At 40.1% G+C, this 26,357-nt stretch overlaps 1 protein-coding gene across 2 annotated transcripts in view; it reads right to left on the reverse strand.

Annotated features, from left to right (window-relative positions):
* The window catches only part of LOC124622479 (zinc finger and SCAN domain-containing protein 2-like), a 115,795-nt gene that overhangs the window by 4,850 nt on the left and 84,588 nt on the right, over positions 1–26,357 (reverse strand). Inside the window, exon 7 of one of the 2 annotated variants that reach the window (XM_047148190.1) lies at positions 23,558–23,835. The exons of the other annotated variant lie outside the window; for it this stretch is intronic. Coding sequence (XP_047004146.1) covers positions 23,785–23,835 — 51 coding nt within the window. The 3' untranslated portion in view covers positions 23,558–23,784. Of the gene's footprint in view, positions 1–23,557; positions 23,836–26,357 lie in introns of those variants that run through there. 2 annotated transcript variants of the gene reach the window in all.

Genomic DNA, 26,357 nt, shown 5'->3' on the forward strand with positions numbered 1-26,357 from the left:
CATCTTGAAAATGCGTAAAGACCAAAATGATATGAAACATCACCCACTAGAACAAACTGCAGGGGAGGACAGCATACTGCTGATGAACATATCACTTTTATTAAGCAAGCATGGCTATCTGATGTGGACACGATATGTCAAAACAGGTAGTGGCATTAAAATAAATTTTTAATAGTATTTGTGGCTTCTTGTGTTCTCTACCAACAATCCCAAAATGTGCAAATTACTTTGATAGTATGGTAACATATGGTCCAACCAATGTGCAATTAACATGTAGCCAATCTGCAAGCATTCTTCACTCAGCATAAAATATTTGGGCCATATTCTCAGTAAGAATGTGCTTAAACACACACCAGAGCATGTGATGTCATAAAGATGTGAAGAGTTCACATATTCTGATCAGTGTCAGCAAGGTTTCATGAAATTAAGAAATGACACTTGATCTTTGTGATGACATTTATCCCTGGTAAGCACGTAACAATGGTAACAGAAACTTTGCAGTACAGCATAAGAACATATACTCTTACATATAAATGCAGATTAGAGGGAGCAGCCAATGGCCTCTGCAAGAGGGAACAGCCAATGTCCTCTGCATTCAAAAAATTACAGCAGCCTGGGCTAAATTATTCTCATACAGAAAAAGAAGCCCTAGTCATTATCTGTGAGATAAGGAAATTCCACATTTTCCTGCACGGCAATAAATTTCACCCTGTCATAAACCACCTGATCATCAAGCTTGGTCTGCTTTCTAAGCTACTGGATAAACTGTTCATTTATTGCAAAGGTGGGCCTTATACATTACCAATTAGTTGTAATACTACTGCGAGCTGAGCTACATCTAACATGGAGTGGTGGTTAACATCACTGGTTGGTATTCTGCACGTCACCAGTTCAAATACAATCACGGGCAAATATTTGTTATTTAGTATTTATCACACTCTCAGAATTTGCATAGTCTGGAATATTTGATGTTTGTGCAAATAGTAGCACTCATTATCCAGGAGTCAGGTCAGTTCTGTTCTGTCTATGTCTATGTCCGTAACAAATGTATCTGTAGTGCTATGTTTTTGTGCTTCACTGATGACCCTGGTTTTGGATTTGGACTTGATTGTGGTTATGACACGGCAATATACGAGGGTTGGAACTCAAATAGTGGCAACTATTTATTCACAACCGATACAAAAGAGTTACATGTTTGCCTCTGTTACTATCCTTCAAGGTAGTCACCAGCATTGGGTAGAATCTGTTGCCAGCGATCTGGAAGGCGTAGTGTACCGTTAACAGAGCCTGTTCTGCTGATGGTGCGAATGGAGTGGTCTACTGCCTGCCAAATCTCTGGAACAGTTCTGAAGTGAATGCCATGAAGTGGTTCCTTCATCTTTGAAATCAAATCAAAGTCACACGGATTTAAGTCCGGGGAGTATGGTGGATGGTATAGTACTTCCCAGTCCCATTGCCCAAACAGGGCAGCCACAGCTTGCGCTGTATGCGCCCGTGCATTGTCGTGCAAAACGATGGGTGGGTTGTACAGAAAGTATCGCCACTTCTTTTGCAAAGCCGGCTGCAGGTGTTGCTCCGAAAATGAACAGTAATACTGTACACTGACGGTCTGCCATAGAGGAACGTAATGTGTTAGGATACCGCCATCACAGTTGTACACAAGAATCATCATAACTTTAGACTGCTCCATTCACACCATCAACAGAACAGGCTCTGCTAACGGTATACTATGCCTTCCACATCGCTGGCAATGGGTTCTACACAACGCTGGTGACTACTTTGAAGGACAGTAACAGGCGCAAACATGCGACTCTTTTGTATCAATTGAGAATAAATAGTTGCCACTATTTAAGTTCCAAGCCTTGTATATTACTGACCCCCAATCAGCATGTAAAGGCAGCACTTTCTTGTCTGCCCACTTACGCTGAAAATGAGTCTGGCAGACATGAGACTGCGCCTTTCATAACAAACAACAACCTACACCAAATCTTTGACAGACTCCAAATCAGCACTCCTGAGACCAATCATCAATCCTGAGGCGCTAACAGTTATAGGGTGGAAGTCCATTGAAAGGTATTGTTTCAGTACAGCTGGGTTGCTCAGAACACCCCAATAAAGAAACAGACTCTACTTACAAAAACTGTATTTCACTGCATCACTGTCTATCATCATACATGGTATCATACTGTTAACAACGGAGGACCAAGAACGTTGAATCATGATTCCACTCTGGAACCAGCCCCACGTGATCTAGCTGTTCTACACCTCACAGCAGAGGATATCATGGCATGCAGAAATTCCCATAGTGCTTAGAGCCACTTGAACAATGCAGAAATGTTGAATGGTTGGCATTGATAGAGGCATTAATGGCTTGGAATCGATATTACCATTAAGAGAGCAATACAAGCCTGCAATGCTTACACCTGGAATAATGTAGCACAGCAGGACCGCTACGGTCGCAGGTTTGAATCCTGCCTCGGGCATGGATGTTTGTGATGTCTTTAGGTTAGTTAGGTTTAACTAGTTCTAAGTTCTAGGGGACTAATGACCTCAGCAGTTGAGTCCCATAGTGCTCAGAGCCATTTGAACCATTTTTTTGTGTGTGTGTGTGTGTGTGCGCGCGCGCAGGGAGAGGACAGGGAGATGAAGGCCATGGACTAGCAAATGTTGCGGCCAAGGGGGTTATGGGAATAAGGGATAGGTTGTAGAGAGTGCTCCCAACTGCACAATTTAAATAAGCTGGTGCGGTTGGGAAGAATCTGTGGTGTCACCGCCAGACACCACACTTGCTAGGTGGTAGCCTTTAAATCGGCCGCAGTCCAGTAGTATACGTCGGACCCGCGTGTCGCCACTGTCAGTGATTGCAGACCGAGCGCCACCACACGGCAGGTCTAGAGAGACGTTCTAGCACTCGCCCCAGTTGTACAGCAAACTTTGCTAGCGATGCTACACTGACAAATACGCTCTCATTTGCCGAGACGATAGTTAGCATAGCCTTCAGCTACGTCATTTGCTACGACCTAGCAAGGCGCCATAACATTTGATATTTATCTTGAAGCATGTCTAAACAAGAGCGATGTTCTACAATTATGGATTAAAGTTAAGTATTACATCAACTACATACTTTATTTGCTACTAAGAATTCCCTTAACTGTTCCAGACCTAACGCCAATCTGCGTGAGCTTAACGCGTGCCTTTCGGCTACCTCCGAGTGGCTTGGCTGTCTTGCCACGCCACTACAGAATCCATATAGCAGAGGCTGTGAAGCTGCCATTAAAGTGTAGCACAGAGTGTTGGGTGGCATGTTCAGAACTGGGTGGTCCAGGTGTCTCTCGGTCACAGTTTGGAAGTACCATTCATGTGGACAGTTGTCATTCCCATGTAGAATGCCACACAGTGATTGCAACTAAGTTTGTAGAAAGACGAAAGGTTGGGAGCAGGGGTGTAGTGGGGACGGACAAAGATACCGTGTAGTTTGTTTGGGTGGTGCATACTGGGGAGGAGGATATTTCTCATTTAAGGATAGGATGAGAGATAGTCAAAATCCTTGCGGAGAATGTGATTCATTTGTTCCAGTCCAAGGTGCTTCTTTGCAGCCAGACTGGGTATGTGGGGTATGGTAGGTGACTGATGAGACAAAGTATGGGAGATCAGTTTCTAGACTGGGCTGGGAGGGTAATTCTAGTCTGTGAAGGCCTCGGTAAGACCCTTAGCATATTTGGAGAGGGGCTGCTTGTCACTACACATGCACCCCCACCAATTTCAGCATTCCTATCTGTTACATGCTTCCAAAGACATAAATCCAACCAACCATCCATGATGTTCCATTATGGCTGGTTCTGTGTCCACTGAGTGAATCTCTGCCCTTGTGTATCAACACCTCTGCCTCTCACCCATAACTTAACCTCCTACACAAAAAACACAAAAGATTTCCTCCACAGACTCCCCACAGTTACTGTTTCTTTACCATACAGTAACCTGGTTGCCGCTGTTGATGCCATCTCCCTCTACACTACCATCTCCAATTTCCCCTGGCCGTGCCACACACTTTACTTCCCTATGTCTCTCTGACTCCAAACTTATAACCTCCAATCTAGTCACCATGATCAATTATATCCTCAAACCTTAATTACTTCTCCTTTGAAGCCATCACCTACAAACAAATCCATGGCTCAACAACAGGCACCTGCATCGCACCATCCTATGCTAAACTATTTACATGCCATCAAGAGGAATCCTTCCTAACAATCCTGAATCCCAAACCCCTCATCTGGTTTACTGGTTCAGATTCGTTAATGATATCTTCAAAATCTGGACCAAAGGTGAGGACATCCTAGCCACATCCCTACGGAACCTCAACATCTTCTACCCCACCCACTTCACCTGGCCTTCCTCAGCCCAACAACCCACCTTATACAAGGTTGACCTCCATCTCAAGGATGGCTACATAAATACATCCGTCCACATCAAACCTACCAATCACCAGTAACACTTCCACTTCAACAGCTGCCACCTGTTCCACACCAAAAACTGCCTTTCATACATTCTAGCCACCCAATGTCATTGCATCTCTATGATGTTTGTCCCTCTCGAAATAAGGGTCTTACTGAGTCCTGTCCTCCTTACCTAATACCCTTACACACCCACAGTCTGGCCATAAAGTAGTCCTCCTCTAATGATACAGCAACACCCAGGATTGGACCAACTGAGTCACATTCTCTTCTAGGGTTTTGAATATATCTCATCCAATCCTGAAATGAGAAATATCCTTCTCCCTACTACTTACTGTCCTTTCATCCCAACCCCACTGTCTCATGGCTCACATCCCTGTATGAGCCCACATGCAAGACGTGTCCCATACGTCCCACTACCACACACTCCAGTCCTGTCACTGGCATCTCCATACCCTTCAAAGTCAGGGCTACATGTGAAAGCAGCTGATCTATTCCATCAACACATACATACTAGATACCAAGCACCTACATAGTAACTTCCTATTCCCTACTCTGCCGCCCCCCCCCCCCCCCCGACACACACATAGCCATCCAATGCTGTACCAAGCAGCCGCAGCCCTAGCCCTATCCTGTCCACACCACATCCCTGTACTCTCTAACGAGCAGCACTTGCATCTGCTATCACCTTCACTCCCCACCGCACGCCTCTTCCTTGTTCTTGCTACCCATCCCAGCCAGATTGTTGCTCATGTCGGATGGACTCGCAGTTAGCCTTTAGTGGCCCAAGATAGTGGACATGGATATATGAGTTATTTTTGGGTGTTTTCTTCTTCTGAAAAAGGATTTTATCTGAAAGCTGAAAATATTTCTACGATTCTTTCTTGTTGTGCCTGTCTGCGACTCAATACCTCCTATGTGTGGTGAGGAGCAACTTATCCTTTCCATATTGTTATTATTGAATAATGGACTTTCCACTGTTTGATGTGTACTTTTGAGACATACCTCATATTAAATTTTAGTTCTAAACACTGGCTACCTTCTTACAAAAACATTCTGAGAATAATTAAGCAAGATTTACTTTGATCTTCCTTTTTATCCTATCTACCATTGTACCCTAGATCCCAGTTTCTTTTCCCATAAACAAACCAAAAAAATATTTTCTACTGCTGGCATTTACTCATTCTGAGAGAATTTGTTTTTCACAGGGTGAATGGCATTAAGTTTTCAAAGAAATGTTTGAATATTTGATGTGCAGGTGGATAGTCATAAACTGAAGATGTTATTATGGAAGCAAAGTGTACATAAGTTTCAAAATGCACAAAGATTTATGACTCTCCATTGTGGTGTGCAGGATCTGTACACCACATCTGTAAACATGTTTGCAACTGTTTAACAGATTTTATACCACTGAGTAGTGGTAAAGCAAAATAAAAATCCTTGGAGTACCTAAAAATAGGTAAGAAAATGAAACGCTAAACCAAGAGAAAATTCGTTCTCACTATGCAATTAAACTTACCAGTTTTTTAATTACTACACAGGTTTAATAAATCCAGAAAGCCATGTGATACCAAGGACACCAGATGCTATTCTTGTTGTAGGTACCAGAACACAAACTGCACATAAATCACAATGAATATTTTATTATCTCCACAAAAAAATGAGATCCCTCTACATGACAGGTGACAAGAAATGTATGCATCAGTAATTGTTTGAAGGAATGTATTCGTGAAATTATGCACATAAAGTTACCACATTACTTGTCAACAGTGGGGACAGTAGTACTTACAGATAACATTAGTTTTTTTATTGAAGCAGAGTTAGACAAGAGAAGATCCAAAGACACGAAAAGAAGCAGATTGCTTAGGGAAAATTACATGGTTGTAAACGGCAAGGAAGCAGTAAGGATGAGTAATATATGAACAATAGCTAGAAATAATATACTGTTGTAATTTGAGGGTTGTAATAAAGAGCAAATGTCTTACAATAAATTTCTGAGTGTCTGGTTAGAGAGCTATTTAAGACTGAAGAAACATGTGGAACAATTCAAGAAAAGATTTAGTAAATACATTGTTTTACGAATGTTAAGAGACTGTTGCAATACTAAAAGAGTATTATCAGGTTACTACTGATATACACAAATGTGACTAAGATACAATCAGTTGTTCCAGGGAAATAGTGTTTTACGGAAACAATCATTCAAATTTCAAAAATTAGTAGTAGAATAAAGAATGCTCTTACTAACAAAGGCACATTTTAAGTAATTTACAATCATAATCTACCACAATTTTATTCATAAAGCAAACTTTTAGCACTGAAACCACAAGTTCATTACTATCAAACTAAAAATTGGAATGATACTCAAAAGAGACCTGCACACGAACTCTACATCACAAAATTGTGCTATATCCATATAAAATAATCTCCAAACAATGGAAAATCCAGGATGGAATAATGAAAAAATATGAAAAGGATAGACTGCTCCTCTCTAGGGATTTGAAACCACCACCTCCTTCTCCTACTCCTACTCCTCCTTATAGTCACTCCAGCATTCCAGCCATTATACTATCCCTCTCAGTGGAAAATATTGAACATGGTGTATTATTTTACAGGGGAATACATGACAACAATATATCTGGTCAGTAGCAATCTATCTTTTTCACATTATTGTTAAAATAATCTCCAGTATCAGATGAAATAAATTTTCAATGGTCTTTAAGTAAGTCTTAAAGACGAAAGAGTACAATCTATTTAATCACTCTAGCAAAGAAAGAACAGTAAAGTGGTGTGACTTGAGAATAGTATATGTGCACCATTTGTGAATGTTTCTTTATTGTTCATCTCCCCTTGGCCTGAATCAATAGAAGAGGGAACATTTAAAGCCACAAGTGTTTTGTGCCTAACTATTGCCAACCACAAAAATTTAACAGTTGTTTGTAACAAAAATGTACGCAATGTTTCATTGTGCTAGGCTTAATATATACAGAATGAGCAAGGAAGCATTTCCTAGTATATTCCTTATTGAGAAAAAATATAGCACTTCCCAGTAAGGATATATGCTTGGAGCAAAGCATAATGCATAGGATTAGTAGCTGCATTATGTGAGGGAGTATTACTTCTTCAGCACCAGTCTTCTCCCAGTAGTAGTCCATATGCCTGATGGAACTCGTTTTCTCCACTCCCCACACTTCTTCCGTTTAGTGTTCCAGAAAAATTTACAACTGGAAATGTATACACAATTCCAATTGTTGTAGCATTATTAGCGTATAAATTATTAATTGAATTTTTATATATATTTATGGTGACAATTACTGGAATAGGAATGAAAATTTGCTTATTAGGTAACAATTGAACTTATATTTAATGTATTCCCTTTTAAAACAATACACCATATTCGATATTTTACACTGTGAAGGATAGTATAGTGGCTGGCATGCTGGATTCACATTCAGGAGGAGGAGGAGGAGGAGGAGGTGGTTTCAAATCCCTATCTGGTTACCCAAATTTTAAGGTATTTGTGGCTTCCCTAAAGATACCAGGATGGTTACTTCGAAATGGACACAGTTGATTTCTTCCATGTCACCGCTCTATCTGAGCTTCTATTTCTACTTACGCCATGTATTCCACAAGCCACTGTACAGTACTTTGTCTCTGATATTATCTTTGATGAGACTTTTCCTACTACCTAGTGTCATCCAGTGAGCGGATTCCATTGCTGAAGTGTGATTCTGAAATGTCTCCAAATTGTCAGTCTACAGGTGTCTTTTTTTTAATGTGGGAATAAGTGAAAATCAAAGGTTTCCAATCCAGGCTGACAGGCTGAATGTTCCAACAAGTTGTAGTTCAAATCCCTCATTTTTTCTCACTATAAATGCACCTTTGTGGGCAAATGAGGTGCCTTAATGAAAAGTTGATTCTATTTTTCTGTTGTCCTGGGCTCTATTCATGCATTTTAGCAATATACCAAAGAAACATTAATTTTTTAAATGACAACATCTTCACCCTGAATTGCATTGAAAAATTTCAACAAAACTACCGTATTTACTCGAAAAAAGCCGCACTTTTTTTCCGGTTTTTGTAATCCAAAAAACTGCCTGCGGCTTAGAATCGAGTGCAAAGTAAGCGAAGTTCTGAAAAATGTTGGTAGGTACCGCCACAACTAAATTCTGCCGTCTAATATATGTAGCGCTTTGCAGGCACAAAGATAAATACTGACATCAAAACCTCTGCGTCAGTAAAAAAAAAAAAAGTGGAAGACGAGAATTTTTCTCCGCCCCGAGTTTCGACCACTGCATTTTCATACATTATCCAACGAAGTAAATACAAATTCTGTATTGTTCATCTTCGAATGTAGCAGCATTTCAATGTACTACGAAAATCCGACTGGCAAGACTGTTTGGGATGTTTGTCAATATGACAAATCCTACGTTCTTAATTTTTTCTACCTGTAAGAAGAGATGGTTGCTAATAGGAACTTTAATGAATTGTGAATCACATGCAGTATTCTCTTCACCATAAGAATAATATGAATATAAACATTTTGCCATGCATTATTTCGTGTTTGCTGCTATCTCATTTAAATCCTGTCTGCCTAATAAACTACGAAACTAGAGTGAGACAACAGCAAACACGGAAGAATATACATATAATCTCATGTTTATATTCGTATTATTCTTATGCCTAATAGTGATATGGTCAGAAATGAAGCACAGCGTTTGACTAGATTTTGAAATCTAAGATGACTCTAATTTCTTTGCAGAATGTTATGTACTAAAGAGGCGTCTGCAAAGATTTTCAAACGGAGAAAAATTATCGCTAAACTCTCATTCAGAACATCTTCTATCATACGCAGTCTATTATTTGGTTCTTGTTGATCATTGTCAAAGAAAGCATCAGTGTTAGTAACAAAAGCAAGCCATGTCGCGAGCGGTGACAGGCCATAAACACTCATTATCAGAATGCGACAAACAGTGCATGACACAGTACAGTAATGCATTTTCAGCTTAGAGTGACGTAAACACCTATAACAAAGAGAACGGCACTTATCGGATCAAAGAAAAATAAGCAATCAATTCAAACCAGACGAAGCACGTGAAAAAGGAAGGGTACCCATATAAATACGGACGGAGGGCCTGACGCGTAGCAATGGCTACCTGGTAAAGCTTAACTGCTAAGCTTACTACTCGAACCAAACTACTGTAGCTGTAACGTCATTCATTCGACCTAAATTGTGTCTCATATTACAATGGACCAACTATGTTTCGATTTGGAGGTGCAACCTAAAACTTTTCTCTCCCCTTGAATTTCGAGTCTCGGATTTCAGATGCGGCTTATATTCGGGAATTTTTTTTTTTTTTTCCTTGATTTCGAGTCTCATTTTTCAGGTGCGGCTTAGATTCGAGTAAATACGGTATGAACACATGACATCTACATCCATACGCTGCATGCCACCTTGTGGTGTGTGGCGGCAGTTACCTTGTGTACCACTAAGACCCCCTCCCCCTTTCCTGATCAAAATGGTTTGCAGGAAGAATGATTGCTGGTACACCTCCATGTGGGCTCAAATCTCTCTAACTTCATCTTCATGGTCTTTTCACAAGATATACGTAGAAGAAAACAAACTTGTTAACTCTTGTAGGAATGTAAACTTTTGGGACTTTAACATTAAACCACATTGTGCTGCTGCCACACTTTTTGCAGCATCTGACACTGGAGTTGGTTGATTATCTACATCAGACTTTTGTCCTTACTAAATACTCCTATAATAAAATTGCTGCACTTCTTTGTATCTCCCCTATTTCCTCTGTCAATCCTATCAGGTACAGGTCCCATATTGACTAGCAATATTCAAGTACTGGTTGAACAAAAGAGAAACATCCAATGAATCTCAGTCTGGGACCTACCTTTCCTGTGATTAGTTTCACATAGCCATTACACTTTAAATCACTCTGTATGCATACTCCTTGATATTTTATGGAAGTAACTGCTTCCAGTGATTGTCCTGTAATTGGTGTAATCATACAATAATGGGTCTTTCTGTGTATGTATATGCAATATGTTACACTTGTTTATGTTGAGGGTCAACTGCGTCTCCCTGCACCAAGTGTTGATCTTCTGCACATCTTTCTGCATTTCACTACAATCAATTGGTTCTGGGAAATATTTTGTAAAATGACAACTCTGCTTCTATCCTTTGGGTGAGTCTGCCTGTCTTCGCCACCGCAGTTAGCTACCTTTAGGAACTGAGGACTGCCTCTGAATCCAGGTGGTATCCATCATTCATGCCATGATTTGTAGCTGGTGCACCCAGCATGCTCAGTTGCTGCCAGCAGAGCCTCTTACACATATAGGGCATACGCTCCCACCAATCAGAGTGGACAGTGGACACTGGATTTCACTTGCAACCTGCCCATTATTCCCCCCCCCCTGCCCCCCCCAATGATAAGTAAACCCAGTCTCTTTGCTCATCCAGACCTCTCATGAAGATCAGCCACAGTCCCAACAGTGTGGCATCCTGTGGTGGGTTAGTTGTACTTTCAACAGTAGGCAACACCTCAAACCTGTTTTTAAGACATAAGGGGACACTCATGAAGCTAATACTCACTTGTACCTTCTGTCTAGAAATTGCCAACCCCACCAATGTTGACCAATCACTGCCAGGTAAGTGCTGACTGGCCTGGATGCATGAATCAGAAGACGTAGCAGCAGAGGTGCCAAAGAATTATTCCCAGGTTCTCAATGCCACTGCAGCTAGGGCACAGCAGCCTGAAGCCTGTCAACTGTGGCCAACACATTTTCAGAAATTTATGGATAGTGGCCAATTCCCCGCATCGCACACACCAGGTGCAGTCCCTATCCATCTTTATAAATAAAGGAACACTAAGAAGTCACTGGGTGCAATTTATGTTTTGCTATTACGCTATGTACTTCTGATTTTCTTTTTTATTATTCTCCAAATTCAGCTCACACAAAGCTGATGAACTAAGATTTATGCAAAACTTAGGATAAATTAGTAAACACGTGCCTACACAGTAAAATACACTGATACAATTTCTTCTTCATAGAAGTACTTGAAAAACAGAAACTAAATACTGTGCATAAAACAGAAACCTCTGTTACTGCATCAGGCACATCCACTCAGCCCCTAAACAGCAACAAACGTAATCATTAAAGAAAACATTTTTTCTATCCTGTGTGGCACAGGCAGACTGTTTATTGTCACTTGCTCTGGTGGGTACACCAAACAACAGGGAAGTGAACAAGCATTCCTGTAAGTCCACAACAGACAGAGTTCACGATGTGAACGAAGCACTGACAAGTCTGGGATGTAGTTAAATCAATATAGAAATACAACAGTTCCAAATCACTAACCACTCAAGACCAGAAAACAAACTGAGTCAACTCGGCTGTGCAATGGCAGAATATGGACAGCTACAAAGTACAATCCCAGGCCGCAGGCTCAGCAGCAAACAGTCACCACCGGGCGACACCACTACATGCATACATGGTGTGACCAAAAAGTAATGGGCATTTTTGTTTTTCTTAAAGAATCTTTGTTTGTTCATCAATATCAACTATGTACCCCTCAATGTAATTCTCCTCAGATATATTTGTAACAGCACTTTTTCCAATCTTGGAAACACTTCTGGAACTTACTTTTTGTTATGGTGTTCAGCTCCTTCAGTGATTCTGTTTTTATCTCATCAATGGTTGCAAAGCAACATCCATTTGTGGTTTTCTCCAGGCTCACAAATAGAAAGAAGTCAAAGGGGGAATGGGAGGATTATCGCGATACACAAGTGGTTTTGCCACAGTTCTGGTCATTGTCTTCAGATTTTTTCCTGCAAACGGCTCATAACTTCGAGGTAGGAACTCATAATGCACTGTCACATAGAAATCAAAGAAAACAGTGAGAAGAAAATTCACAAGTGTACGAACTTGTCAAATATTTTTATATTTTTCAGTCTTGGCTCTTCAGTCAGTTTTCATTGGGACAACTGTGCCTTGGTTTTAATGCCATACCCATATACCAAATTTTCATTACGTATTGTAACCTTCTTTAGAAGTTCTGTTTAGTTGTTGGTTTCATTCAGCAGTTCACGACACTGTTTTTGGTCGAAATTCAACAATTTCAGAATTTCAGTTTTAGAGAGTTTTTTTACACCTATTTAAGGAACAGGAGTGGCCAGGATGTTTATAGCGCTGATAACACAGATGACAAATATAATGCTTTCCTTAACACATTTCTCGTGCTCTTTGGAAGTTGCTTTCCATTACAACATTCTAAACATGGTACTAGCACTGAAAGGCAGCCTGGCTGGCTGACTAGTGGGATACGGGTACTGTGTAGAACAAAGTGGGAATTATAACAAAATGTTAGAAGAAGTCACAATCAAGCTACAGTAGCCCATTACAAACAGTGTTGTAAGGTGCTTATAAATGTTATTAGGATGGCAAAAAGTATGTGGTATGCAAATAGAATAGCTAATTCACAGGATAAAATTAAAGCCATATGGACAGTCATGAAGGAAGTGTCTGGTCAGCAGTACAAGTTCGATGATATGAAGTCACTTCATAGTAAAAATACTTCTGTTACTAGTAAATCAGATATATGTACAATATTTAACAATCACTTTCTGAACCTTGTTGGTGAATTAAATAAAAACTTAGTTTCTACAGGGAATCATATAACTCTTTGGGAAAATGCATTTACAAGACTTGAGTGTGAAATACTCCTCTGTGGTACTGAAAAGGGGGAGATGAGCCAATAATTAAATCACTGAAGACTAAGGACTCTCATGGATACGATGGAGTGCCTAGCAGAATATTAAAGTACTGTGCTGCATGTGTTAGCACTGTGCTTAGCCACATTTGTAATTTTTCCTTTAAGAGAGGTCAATTTCCTGAACAATTAAAGTACTCACTAATAAAGCCGCTAAACAATTTTAGACCTATTTCTATGCCATCTGTGTTTGCTAAAGTTATTGAAAAGGCTGTGAATGTAAGGATAATTGATGATTTTATTTCACATAATTTGCTATCAAATGGACAGTTTGGTTTTAGAAGTGGCTTAACAGCTGAAAATGCTACATTCTCTTTTTTCTATGAGGTGCTGGATGAATTAAACAAAAAGTTTAAGGTGTTAAATTACGTTGATCACAAAATATTGCTCCAGAAGTTGGACCATTACGGAATCTGGAGAGTAGCGCACAATTGGTTCACCTCTTAATTTAGCAACAGGTCACTGTTCACAGTGCTGAGAATGGCTACGATGTGGGGTCTGAGTGGGGCATGGTCAAATGGGAGTGTCCCAGGGATCAGTGCTGAAGCCACTCCTGTTTCCTATTTATATAAATGATATGCCTTCTAGTATTACAGGTGATTCTGAAATATTTCAGTTTGCTGATGACTCTAGCTTGGTAGTAAAGGATGTTGTGTGCAGCATTGGCACAGTTTCAAATAGTGCAGTTCGTGACATAAGTTCATTGTTTGCAGAAAATAAATTGACGCTAAATCACAGTAAAACTCAGTTTTTACATTTTCTAATACACAATTCAACAAAACCCAACATTTTAATTTCACAGAATGGGCATATGATTAGTCAAGCTGAACAGTTCAAATTTCTTGCCATTCAGAAAATAGCAAACTGTCGTAGAAAGCCCACGTTGAGGATCTTGTTTAAAGACTTAATGCTGCCATTTTTAATATTCGAACGGTATCTGAAGTAAGCGATCGTTCAACATGAAAATTAGTCTACTTTGCTTATCTTCATTTGCTTATGATGTATAGCATAAAATTTTGGGGTAACTCTTCCCATTCTTAAAGTATACGTACAGAAAGATGTGCTGTACACTGCTGCATCCATTTTCTATAAGCTACCACAAGAATACAAAAATCTTAGCATAATCCACATGCTTTCAAATTGAAGCAGAAGAGTTCCTCGTGGGTCACTCCTTGTATTCTGTAGAGGAGTTCCTTGAAAAATTAAGCTACTGTCGATTGTGTTTACATGAACTTATGGCTTGTCTTTTTTTGGGTTCATAAACATTTCATTTTATCTGTTATTACATTTATGTTGTAATTTCATGTACTGACACATTCCATGACCTAGGAGACTTGCTCCTCAATTTGGTCCTATGGAACTAGACATGTAAAATAAAAATAAATAAATAAAACAAGCTTTGCTGCTACATGTCTTATGTCCAAAACATCAACAACAAAAAATTACTTGGCTTGGGCCAAAAGATATTACAATGTCATCACCAATCTCTCTGATGGTGATTTGGCGATTTTCCAGAACCATTTTCTTTACTTCTTCCACATTGTCACCAGTAACCTATGTGCTAGGACATCCAGGGCAATCATCTCCTTCAATGTCTTCTCGACCCTCTTCAAAACGTTTATACCACTTGTGAACTCTTTGTCTTAGTCACCGTCGATTTGTCAAAAGACACAGTCAACATTCTGAACACGCTGCTGAATTTCATTCCATTTTTCACTCAAAATCTAATGCAAATTCCTTGATCCACCTTTTTTGAAAGTAAAAAATTTGCCAAGCACTCAAAAACACTTATAGCCTTTTCAGCTGTGAACAATAAACTAAACATTCACAACAGCCAAAAACTGGAAACACACATCAGGAACATGCATACCAACAATATAACAGAATTTGAAAACCAGGTGTATAAAGCCCACAAAATTATAAAAATTCTTGTTACTTTTTGATCACCACAAAGTTAAAAAATTCCCATTACTTTTCGATTACACTTCATATATTGGCAGTGTCTCTCCTTACGACAATTGCCCACAGCCGCTTCCTGCAGCTTTAGTACCTCTGACGTGTCCACACCTGTTCTATGTGAAGAATCCAAGTCGCTCTCAGATACAAAAACACTGCCACAAAAAATTCACTTCAACTTTTTTTGTGCACTACCACCAGCTTACAACCATTGCTTTAATACCTTGGACACTGACTCCACATCTAATCTCAGGTTCTTTATTTTCTGTCATATACTGATCTGTTAGTAAGTTCATTATAGAATTTTCATGCCTGGTGATCTGGTGGGAATGCACATGTGGAAACATTAAGGTCAGGCAAATGACTCCCAATCAGAACACATATTTCAATCTGCATTTAACCTAGCCTTCATTTCTCCATGATGTGACAATTCACTAGAATGACACATGGCTTGGTTTCCACATTTAAACCATGTATCGCTTTCTCCAGTAGGATTATAGGGGTACATTAGAGACATGAAAGCTGCTTAAGTGTCATCCAACAGGAAGACTTGCACCAGGTTGTAGAGTCACATAAAATTATTATTACAATAAAACTGAAAATTATCAAAACACATGTAATTGGAATGAAAAGTAATTTAATTTTTATATATGAATTAAGGTCTCCCTTAAGTCCAACTTGTTGAGAGATGAGTAATGGCATGAAATACAATGGAGACTGAGTGCCCTGTGACCACTATGGTAGATGTGAAAGCCCCACAAAATTCTGGAAACTATCAGCTGATAGGGCTCTGGTCAATCTATTTAGGCTTAGCAAGCCAGCAACAGATCAAGTATTGATTTTAAAACTCGGACAACCCTTGGAAAAGGGTGGGTCTAAAGAAAACAGACTTGGGTGTGAAAACGGATTAAGAATTGGAACAACAGCGAAAAGAGTAAAAAATACATTTTATGGAAAGAAGAAAAGTGGACATCTTACAATTTGGAGAGACAAGGTTGAGGGGGACAAGGAAGAAGAGAGCTGAGGAGAGGCTTTGAATTATACTGGAATGGAATGAGTAAGCAATAAGAGTGAAAGTAGAGATTGTCTTGAGAAATAGAGTTAATGAGGAAGTGACAAGATGATAAAATATCAGTCTTGATAGGGAGTTTTGAGATATTGCATACATGCTAAATAAGAAGGTTGCCCAATGCCAGAAAAATTGGACTTTTAGGAGAAAATAAGGTACAGCTAAATGGCCAGAACATAGCAACTGTAAGTGACCTGAATGTTTACATCAGCACAGAAACAAATGGATACTGGGAGATTTTGGGAAAGGAAAGGTGGGGTAACAAACTGTTGAAGAAAAAACACTATTTGATTTGTGCAAGAGAAACAGGTTAGTGATTGGCATTTCCTAATACAAAAAACAAGGAAGCCATATGGTAAGATGATTCAGCAGTGACTGGAGAAGGGCATCTGTTGAGGATTAAATAATGTTTGTCAGGAAGCTGAAGCAGCATGTTACTGATGTAAATCTGAAACCCTCAGAATACTTAGATAATGATTCCTGGCTACTAATGATGAATCTTAGGGCCATGATGGATAGAAGGGGACACATGGACAGGAGTGAAAATTGGATGTCTGGGAACTGGGAAGAGAAAGAAACCACAGAAAAGTATCAAACGATCTTGAGGAATGAGATTTTAAAAAGCTGTGTCACATAGAACGATAAGTGCTACATTACTATAATACAAATACGAGAAAATAAAACATGCCTTTAGGAATTAATTAGATAACAATAGCATGACTGTAGGCATATCTGAAAACATAAATCAGCATGTACATGAGTAGGTGCAAGGAGGGGGGGGGGGGGGGGGGGGGAGGGGGGAAATCTGTAGTGATGAATGCAAGGCTGGAAAACAATAAAATCACAGCAGAAAATGTTCAACAACTTCAGAAAATATAATGACAAGCACTGTCATTGAGAGATATGGCAAATGTCAATGAGTTCTAAGTGGTTATTCATTTCAGTTATAGCTACAAAAATATGAACATGATAATGGCAGGTTTAAGTCATTAGCTAGAACCCCTCTTTAAAGTTATAAAGCTTAAATTAAAAAATTTTGAAAGAGGCAAGGTGTCTACAGTATGATCAGATGTTACACATTGATTCGTAAGTTAAATGTCACATTCACCATGGTTTTGCATGCGATATACTACAGTACTGTGTGCCACAACATGAATTAGTGTCTGATGTGTATACGTACAGTGGTAATCATAAAATTGAGAGCGGAACTAAAAAAGTAATAAGGTAATGGTTAATCATTTATATTGAGGTCAGTAAATATTTTTATTGCGACAAGGTAATGTGGAAAATATTCTGTCATGGTTTATACCATGTCTCTTGGGCTGGTCTAGAGATAAACATCCATCCTCACCACTGCACCTATCAACTGCTCACTTTAAGAAGGCTATAAGCATGATGCCTGGTGGGAGAAGCTGTTTTGACAGAAGTCATAAGGTGGACCTATATTCAATTATTTCTGGTCACTATGCAAAGAGTGTCTTCATTGAAAGTATCAACAAAATTTAAACCATATCTTTAAATAACAGCATTCAACCACGTGATATTGTTCTAGTTGTTGAACGAAGTGTTTTGAGAGAACAAGCTCCATCTTCAGGCTAAGTGTGAAGGAACTACATTTTGAATTTTCCCCCATTAAAATATATCCAACATCATACCTTTGTACAACAGTCCATGAAACATTAGAAGCTCTCCTGTCATCATATTATAAACTTTAGCACTGTGCAAGGAAATTAAATAAACAGTCTTTCCTCACAAGAATATATCCAACATCCTGTCTTTGTTAACTGTCCCACAAATCATTACAGTTCTCCTGACTGCAAGAGACCTTTAAGGATTTACAAAAAACAGCATCAAACAAGGAAACCACACAGCAATCACATTTATCTAAGTTTTTATATTTATGAATATAATAGAGGGAAACATTCCACATGGGTCTTACACCAGAGGCAGTTACAAGGTAAGACCTGTCCCATGCACCCTCCCACCACCACCTACTCCAGTCCTGTAACCCGGAAGTTGTACACGATCAAAGGCAGAGCCACGTGTGAAAGCACCCACGTGATTTACCAACTGACATGCCTACACTGTGAAGCATTCTATGTGGGAATGACCAGCAACAAACTGTCTATTTGCATGAACGGACACAGGCAGACAGTGTTTGTTGGTAATGAGGATCACCCTGTGACAACATGCCTTGGTGCACGGCCAGCACATCTTGGCACAGTGTTACACCGTCCGGGTTATCTAGATACTTCCCACTGACACCAACATATCAGAACTCCGGAGATGGGAACTTGCCCTTCAATATATCCTCTCTTCCCGTTACCCACCTGGCCTAAACCTCCGCTAATTTCAAGTTGCCGCTCCTCGTACATCACTTGTCACTCAACAACATCTTTGCCTCTGTACTTCCGCCTCGACTGACATTTCTGCCTAAACTCTTTGCCTTTACAATGTCTGCTTGTGTCTGTATATGTGTGTGTGTGTGTGTGTGTGTGTGTGTGTGTGTGGGCGCGCGCGCGAGTATATACCTGTCCCTTTTTCCCCCTATGGTAAGTCTTTCCGCTCCCGGGATTGGAATGACTCCTTACCCTCTCCTTTAAAACCCACATCCTTTCGTCTTTCCCTCTCCCTCCCTCTTTCCTGACGAAGCAACCTTGGGTTGCGAAAGCCTGATATTTGTGTGTTTTTTATTGTCTCCTATCAACATACCAACGCTTTCGTTTGGTAAGTAACAGCATCTTTATTTTTAGATATATTTTTTTATTTATGGTATGTTAAGTTCAGAACTCAAGTATCAGTCCTCCCAAGCAATAGGATGTGACTCTCAAATATTCTCTAGAAAATTGACCTTTAAGTTCTCTAAGTGACTTAATTAACTGAAAGGAGGAGAATTTTCAAACGGGCCACATGGCTCTACAAGTAGTGCTAGAACTGGTAATCACTGGTTCAACTCATATTTCAGCCATTTTTCATTTTTTTTATTCAGTTCAAATGTCCATGTTATTTAACTATAAAATTCATCAAATTTGTGCTAGTTAACATGTATCTAATTACCATTTTCACGAAAAATGCAAGTCCTCTTAATTCTAAGTACATATGGCATGCAAAATTCTGGTTCATTGCAAATATCAATTCCTAGTTGCCAATCTACAAGGAGTACAACTTTGCTTCTGCCGTTTGCTGATAGGTGGCGACGGTAAGTAGCAGTCAAAAGAAACAGATCGCAGACATCAGGCAGTCATCTTGGACCTCAGTCAACATAACCTCGTTCAAACATGAGTCGATTTGTGTCTGCATCATAAAGTTGTTCTTGATTGAAAATGTCAGTTTTTACTGATTTGTTTCAATATGAAGAAAACAGCGGCTGAGTCTCATCGAATGCTCTCAAGTAGGTATGGTAAGGATGCTATTAGTGAAAGAACATGCTGCGAGTGGTTTCAACACTTCAAGAATGGTGATTTTAACGTCATAGAGTGGCATAGTGGTGGAAGAGAGAATGTTTTCGAAGACACAGAATTGGAGACATTGCTGAGTGAAGACTTGCGTCAAACTCAAGAAGAATTGGCACAATTAGTGGCACAGCAAGCCATTTCAAAATGTCTCAAGGCTATGGGCATGATTCACAAAGAAGGAACTTGGGTCCCATGTGAGCTGAAACCAAGAGATGCTGAACGGCATTTGTGTGTTTGTGAACAGTTGCTTCAGAGGCAAAAATGGAAGGGATTTCTGCATTGCATTGTGACCAGGGATGAAAAATGGGTTCATTACGATAACCTTAAATGCAAAAAATCGTGGGGATATCCCAGCCATGCTTCCACATCGACGGCCAAACCGAATATTCACGGCTCCAAGATCATGCTCTGCATTTAGTGGGAGCAGTGGCGTCATGTACTATGAGGTGTTAAAACCAAGTGAAACAATCACAGGTGCTTGTTACTGAATGCAATTAATGCAATTGAGCAGCGCATTAAAAGACAAACGGCTGCAATACAGTGAGAGGCTCGATAAAGTGATTTTGCAGCACGACAACGCTCGACCCCATATAGCAAAAGAGGTCAAAACATACTTGGAAACGTTAAAATGGGAAGTCCTAGCTCACCCGCCATATTCTCCACACACTATTTGAAACAGTTAACGCAGAACAGGGAACCAGCGATCATAAAGCAGTTACTGCATCGATGATTTCAGCCGTAAATAGAAATATTAAAAAAAGTAGGAAGATTTTTCTGTTTAGCAAAAGTGACAAAAAGCAGATTACAGAGTACCTGACGGCACAACACAAAAGTTTTCTCTCAAGTACAGATAGTGTTAAGGATCAGTGGACAAAGTTCAAAACCACCGTACAACATGCGTTAGATGAGTATGTGCCAAGCAAGATCACAAGAGATGGAAAAGAGCCACCGTGGTACAACAAACAAGTTAGGAAACTGCTGCGGAAGCAAAGGGAACTTCACAGCAAACATAAACATAGCCAAAGCCTTGCAGACAAACAAAAATTACGCGAAGCGAAATGTAATGTGAGGAGGGCTATGCGAGAGGCATTCAATGAATTCGAAAGTAAAGTTCTATGTACTGACTTGGCAGAAAATCCTAAGAAATTTTGGTCTTATGTCAAAGCGGCAGGTGGATCAAAACAAAATGTCCAGACACTCTGGGACCAAAATGGTACTGAAACAGAGGATGACAGACTAAAGGCCGAAATACTAAATGTCTTTTTCCAAAGCTGTTTCATAGAGGAAGACTGCACTGTAGTTCCTTCTCTAGATTGTCACACAGATGACAAAATGGTGGATAACGAAATAGACGACAGAGGGATAGAGAAACAATTAAAATCGCCCAAAAGAGGAAAGGCCGCTGGACCTGATGGGATACCAGTTCGATTTTACACAGAGTACGCGAAGGAACTTGCCCCCCTTCTTGCAGCGGTGTACCGCAGGTCTCTAGAAGAGCATAGCGTTCCAAAGGATTGGAAAAGGGCACAGGTCATCGCAGTTTTCAAGAAGGGACGTCGAGCAGATGTGCAGAACTATAGACCTATATCTCTAACGTCTATCAGTTGTAGAATTTTGGAACACGTATTATGTTCGAGTATAATGGCTTTTCTGGAAACTATAAATCTACTCTGTAGGAATCACTATGGGTTTCGAAAAAGACGATCGTGTGAAACCCAGCTCGTGCTATTCGTCCACGAGACTCAGAGGGCCATAGACATGGGTTCCCAGGTAGATGCTGTGTTTCTTGACATCCGCAAGGCGTTCAATACAGTTCCCCACAGTCGTTTAATGTACAAAGTAAAAGCATACGGACTATCAGAGCAATTGTGTGATTTGATTGAAGAGTTCCTAGATAACAGAATGCAGCATGTCATTCTCAATGGAGAGAAGTCTTCCGAAGTAAGAGTGATTTCAGGTGTGCCGCAGGGGATGTCATAGGACCGTTGCTATTCACAATACACATAAATGACCTTGTGGATGACATCAGAAGTTCACTGAGGCTTTTTGCAGATGATGCTGTGGTGTATCGAGAGGTTCTAACAATGGAAAATTGTACTGAAATGCAGGAGGATCTGCAGCGAATTGATGCATGGTGCAGGGAATGGCAATTGAATCTCAATGTAGACAAGTGTAATGTGCTGCGAATACATAGAAAGATAGATCCCTTATCATTTAGCTACAAAATAGCAGGTCAGCAACTGGAAGCAGTTAATTCCATAAATTATCTGGGAGTATGCATTAGGAGTGATTTAAAATGGAATGATCATATAAAGTTGATCGTTGGTAAAGCAGATGCCAGACTGAGATTCATTGGAAGAATCCTAAGGAAATGCAATCCGAAAACAAAGGAAGTAGGTTACAGTACGCTTGTTTGCCCATTGCTTGAATACTGCTCACCAGTGTGGAATCCGTACCAGATAGGGTTGATAGAAGAGATAGAGAAGATCCAACTGAGAGCAGCGCACTTCGTTACAGGATCATTTAGTAATCGCGAAAGCATCACGGAGATGATAGATAAACTCCGGTGGAAGACTCTGCAGGAGAGACGCTCAGTAGCTCGGTACGGGCTTTTGTTAAAGTTTCGAGAACATACATTCACCAAAGAGTCAAGCAGTATATTGCTCCCTCCTACGAATATCTCGCGAAGAGACCATGAGGATAAAATCAGAGAGATTAGAGCCCACACAGAAGCATACCGACAATCCTTCTCTCCACAAACAATACGAGACTGGAATAGAAGAGAGAACCGATAGAGGTACTCAGGGTACCCTCCGCCACATACCGTCAGGTGGCTTGCAGAGTATGGATGTAGATGCAGATGTAGATTGCTCCCTCTGACTATCATCTGCTGATATCAATGGCGCATGGCTTGGCTGACCAATACTTCCAATCTCATGAAGAAGTCGCAAATTGGATCGATTCATGGATCGCTTCAAAAGATGAACAATTTTTTCAATGCGGGATTCGTACACTGCCCAAGAGATGGGAGGAAGTAGGGGGCAGCGATGGAAAATACTTTGTATGATACATGTGTAACCAATTTGTTTCATTAGAGCCTCAAATGTTGGGGAAAAAACGGCAGAAGCAAAGTTGTACACCTTGTATAAAATACATTGCAAATTAAATTTTTGTGGCAAAAATGAAAAAAAAAAAAAAAAACCTGAGGTTTGAATTCAAATAGTCTTTATTTGGACTGCACCCATCGTTTTATACCACAGATATGGCCTCACAGAAGCCAGAGTGATAAGTGCCATAAAAACACAGAAAACAATTATAATTTTCATGCCATTGAACACAGCACACACTTGTTGCATTATTACAGTGACAATCTTTTTCAATATGTCATTCGGAAATCGAACTTCATTGAAGTTAAAAAAGATTTCTCTTTTATCAGAAGGTTCTGATGGGAACCATGCTTGCCTGATCATTTCACTGAAGATTGGAGAGGACAACTAGTGCTGAACAACTGAATAGCTTTTCATTCAGTTTTCTCTATCATTAACTTTGTGTCCTCATTCTGTCAGACAGGTGCAGATTTGCAGGTGCTTAATGAAGATTTTTACTCAGTAGTAAAAATACGCATCACAAGGTTGTACTAATGGTGTGCATTTTAGTGGAATTACTTGCACGATGCAAGTAAGCATATGCTTATCATTTCAAAAAACTTCATTGTACAACATGGGGTTGGTTTTTCCATCCCAAGAATCACTTGGCAAGAGAAACCTTTCCTCTAGTACATAAGGCAAGAATCAGTTAGCACGAGAAACGTTTCCTTTCGTAAATATGGTTTTAAAGTGTTGACTGAAAAACGGCCATGCAGATTTCTAGTCGACTTTCCTGATTTTGATGACACAACTGCAATGTTTCTGTACTTTCTGAGACATTGAACCATATGTCCAAATGAACCTGTGGTTTCTTGTACACATATAAAGATGAGGGACAACAGTTTTCCTGAGAGGGTGACAGAATAGTGTGCAGTATAGGAATGGGTGACTTTATTCATATTCAGCCTTGACACTAGCACCACCTTCAATCCTTTAGTCGGCAGAATTCTGTCAAAAGTTGAGTGGTACTGGCACCCTGAAAAACAAATAAAAGATAAATGAATAAACAAAAAACACTGCACACAAAAATCTGTACTTCGATTACTTACACCCGCCTCCAAAGCCTAATGGTTAGCACCACAGCCTTTGCTGCAGAAGGACTCAGGTCATCGATTTCTGGGACGTCCTAAGATTTTTCTGTGGTAGAGAGATACGGAACAGCATCTACTCAGCCTCAAGAGTCCAAATGAGGAATAAAGCAGTGGTGGCATGAACTGGAGATATCTACTGGCTGGAACGATTGGCGACATGCCGATCATGAGTCCCACAATCATATATTGCACTTCGTACTGCCTTGTACCCAACAGTCAGCCAGTCAGAACAGGCCTAATTCATGACAGGTGTTTTGTTTACTTAATTATGGGCAATAAAAAAATCAATGTTTTCAATAACTGTTTGGCCTGTATTAATGATGAGGTCAGGATCAAAGCTCGGTACAAGATCACAAGCCTGGATTCGAAAATCTTCACCAGCAGCCAGGATTTTGTCCATGTGTTCCTCTTTCCATTACAAATTATATGACCCCCCCCCCCCAAGTGCATTTGATGCCTCTTTCTGAACATCTGAACCTATCAGAAGTTTTAGATAAAAATTTTCAAATTGGCTTGCAGCAGTTAATGCTCACTCCTGCAAGTTCTGCTGGTAGTTCTGTCGAGCTTACTAAAATGACAAGTCCACAAACTCATTATCACATATTTGTCTATGAATCTAGTACTGCATTTACCTCTCAACTTGGATGCAATCTTCATAGAAAATGAAGTTAGATGTGTGTTAATTACCACATTTTTAAGAATTTTACATTTAAATTATGTTAAGTCTTCGAGGGGGGCAAAAAAAAAAAAAAAAAAAAAAAAAAAAAAAAAAAAAAAAACCGAAACAAAGACTCGAACCAGTGATGGAGCCACACAGCCCTTCAAAAACTGACCTGTCTTCACTGAATTAACATCACTCTGACAACTTTAAAGCTGATTTTCTTGAGAATTCTTCAGAGTCACATTGACTGCTTTTGGTGATTGATATTTCAGTTCTTAGCAACACACACCACAAATCCAAAAAATTACATAAATCTGACTGCCATGTAGTCACTTTGTAAGTACAACTGAGATTTGTTACTCATCACATCTTTAGACTGTTCTTTACTTTGCTTTAGCATGCTATCTACCTGAGCTTTCTCTGATGGAAGGAAGGAAAATTATGGTTTAACGTCCCATAAACAATGAGATCATTGCAGACAGGTCCGTCCCTGGTAGCTGAGCGGTCAGCGCGACGGAATGTCATACCTAACGGCCCGGGTTCGATTCCTGGCTGGGTCGGAGATTTTCTCCGCTCAGGGACTGGGTGTTGTGTTGTCCTTATCATCATCATTTCATCCCCATTGACACGCAAGTCACCAACATGGCCTCAACTCGAAAGACTTGCGCCAGGCAAACGGTCTACCCGACGGGAGGCCCTAGCCACACAGCATTTCCATTTCCACTACAAACAGAGCACAAGTTTATATTGTTTCAAGGATGAGGAAGGAAACTGGTCATGACCTGTCAAAGAAACCATCACAATATTTGACTGGAGTGATTTATGGAATCACAGAAAACAAACCAGGATGCCCAAATGCAGATATGAACTATCGTCACCCTAAATGCGAGATCTGTGTGTTAACCACTGAGCCATCTTGAAACTTCCTGGCAGATTAAAACTGTGTACCAGACCGAGACTCGAACTCGGGACCTTTGCCTTTCCGAGCTACCCAAGCACGACTCACGCCCCGTCCTCACAGCCTCACTTCTGCCAGTACCTCGTCTCCTCTGTGAGGACGGGGTGTGAGTCATGCTTGGGTAGCTCTATTGGTAGAGCACTTGCCCGTGAAAGGCAATGGTCCCGAGTTCGAGTCTCGGTCCAGCACACAGTTTTAATCTGCCAGGAAGTTTCATATCAGCGCACACTCCGCTGCAGAGTGAAAATCTCATACTGAGCAATCTTGCTTGGTTCCATGAAGCAGTGCCATTGTGGACAACAGGAACCTGCAGCCAGAGAGAGGAGCTTAAAGGTGCACTGTGCCACCTCACTTAGCTTGATAATTGGAAGTGAATGTTCACCACTAGTACACAAGATCTACAGGAAGTGTTTTTAATATAATTTGATGGCTCTGATTTAGTCCCATGAGACATTATAAAAAAGTTATTGAGAAAGGTAGAACCCTATGTTGGCTTAACACAACTGGGGTATGGCAGTTGCCTCAAAAGTTTGATACCACTGACTTTCTCCTCTAAAACAGCCATCCATCTCATCCACATGCAGTTCACTTCATAGCTGAGGTCTTATCCTTATCAGGAGTTTGGAACATCCTTGTGATCCAAAAAAACAATTTTTCCTGCTCTATAACAAACATAAAATACAACTATCACACTCAAAACTGTTTCTGAAGTATGCTCAAAGAAAAGCGACACCTTATTCTTTTTTTATCATTACGTAAAGAGTCACTTGGGAAATTTCATAGATTCT

Source organism: Schistocerca americana, chromosome 1 (genome assembly GCF_021461395.2).
Source record: "Schistocerca americana isolate TAMUIC-IGC-003095 chromosome 1, iqSchAmer2.1, whole genome shotgun sequence".
Taxonomy (NCBI): Eukaryota; Metazoa; Arthropoda; class Insecta; order Orthoptera; family Acrididae; genus Schistocerca; species Schistocerca americana.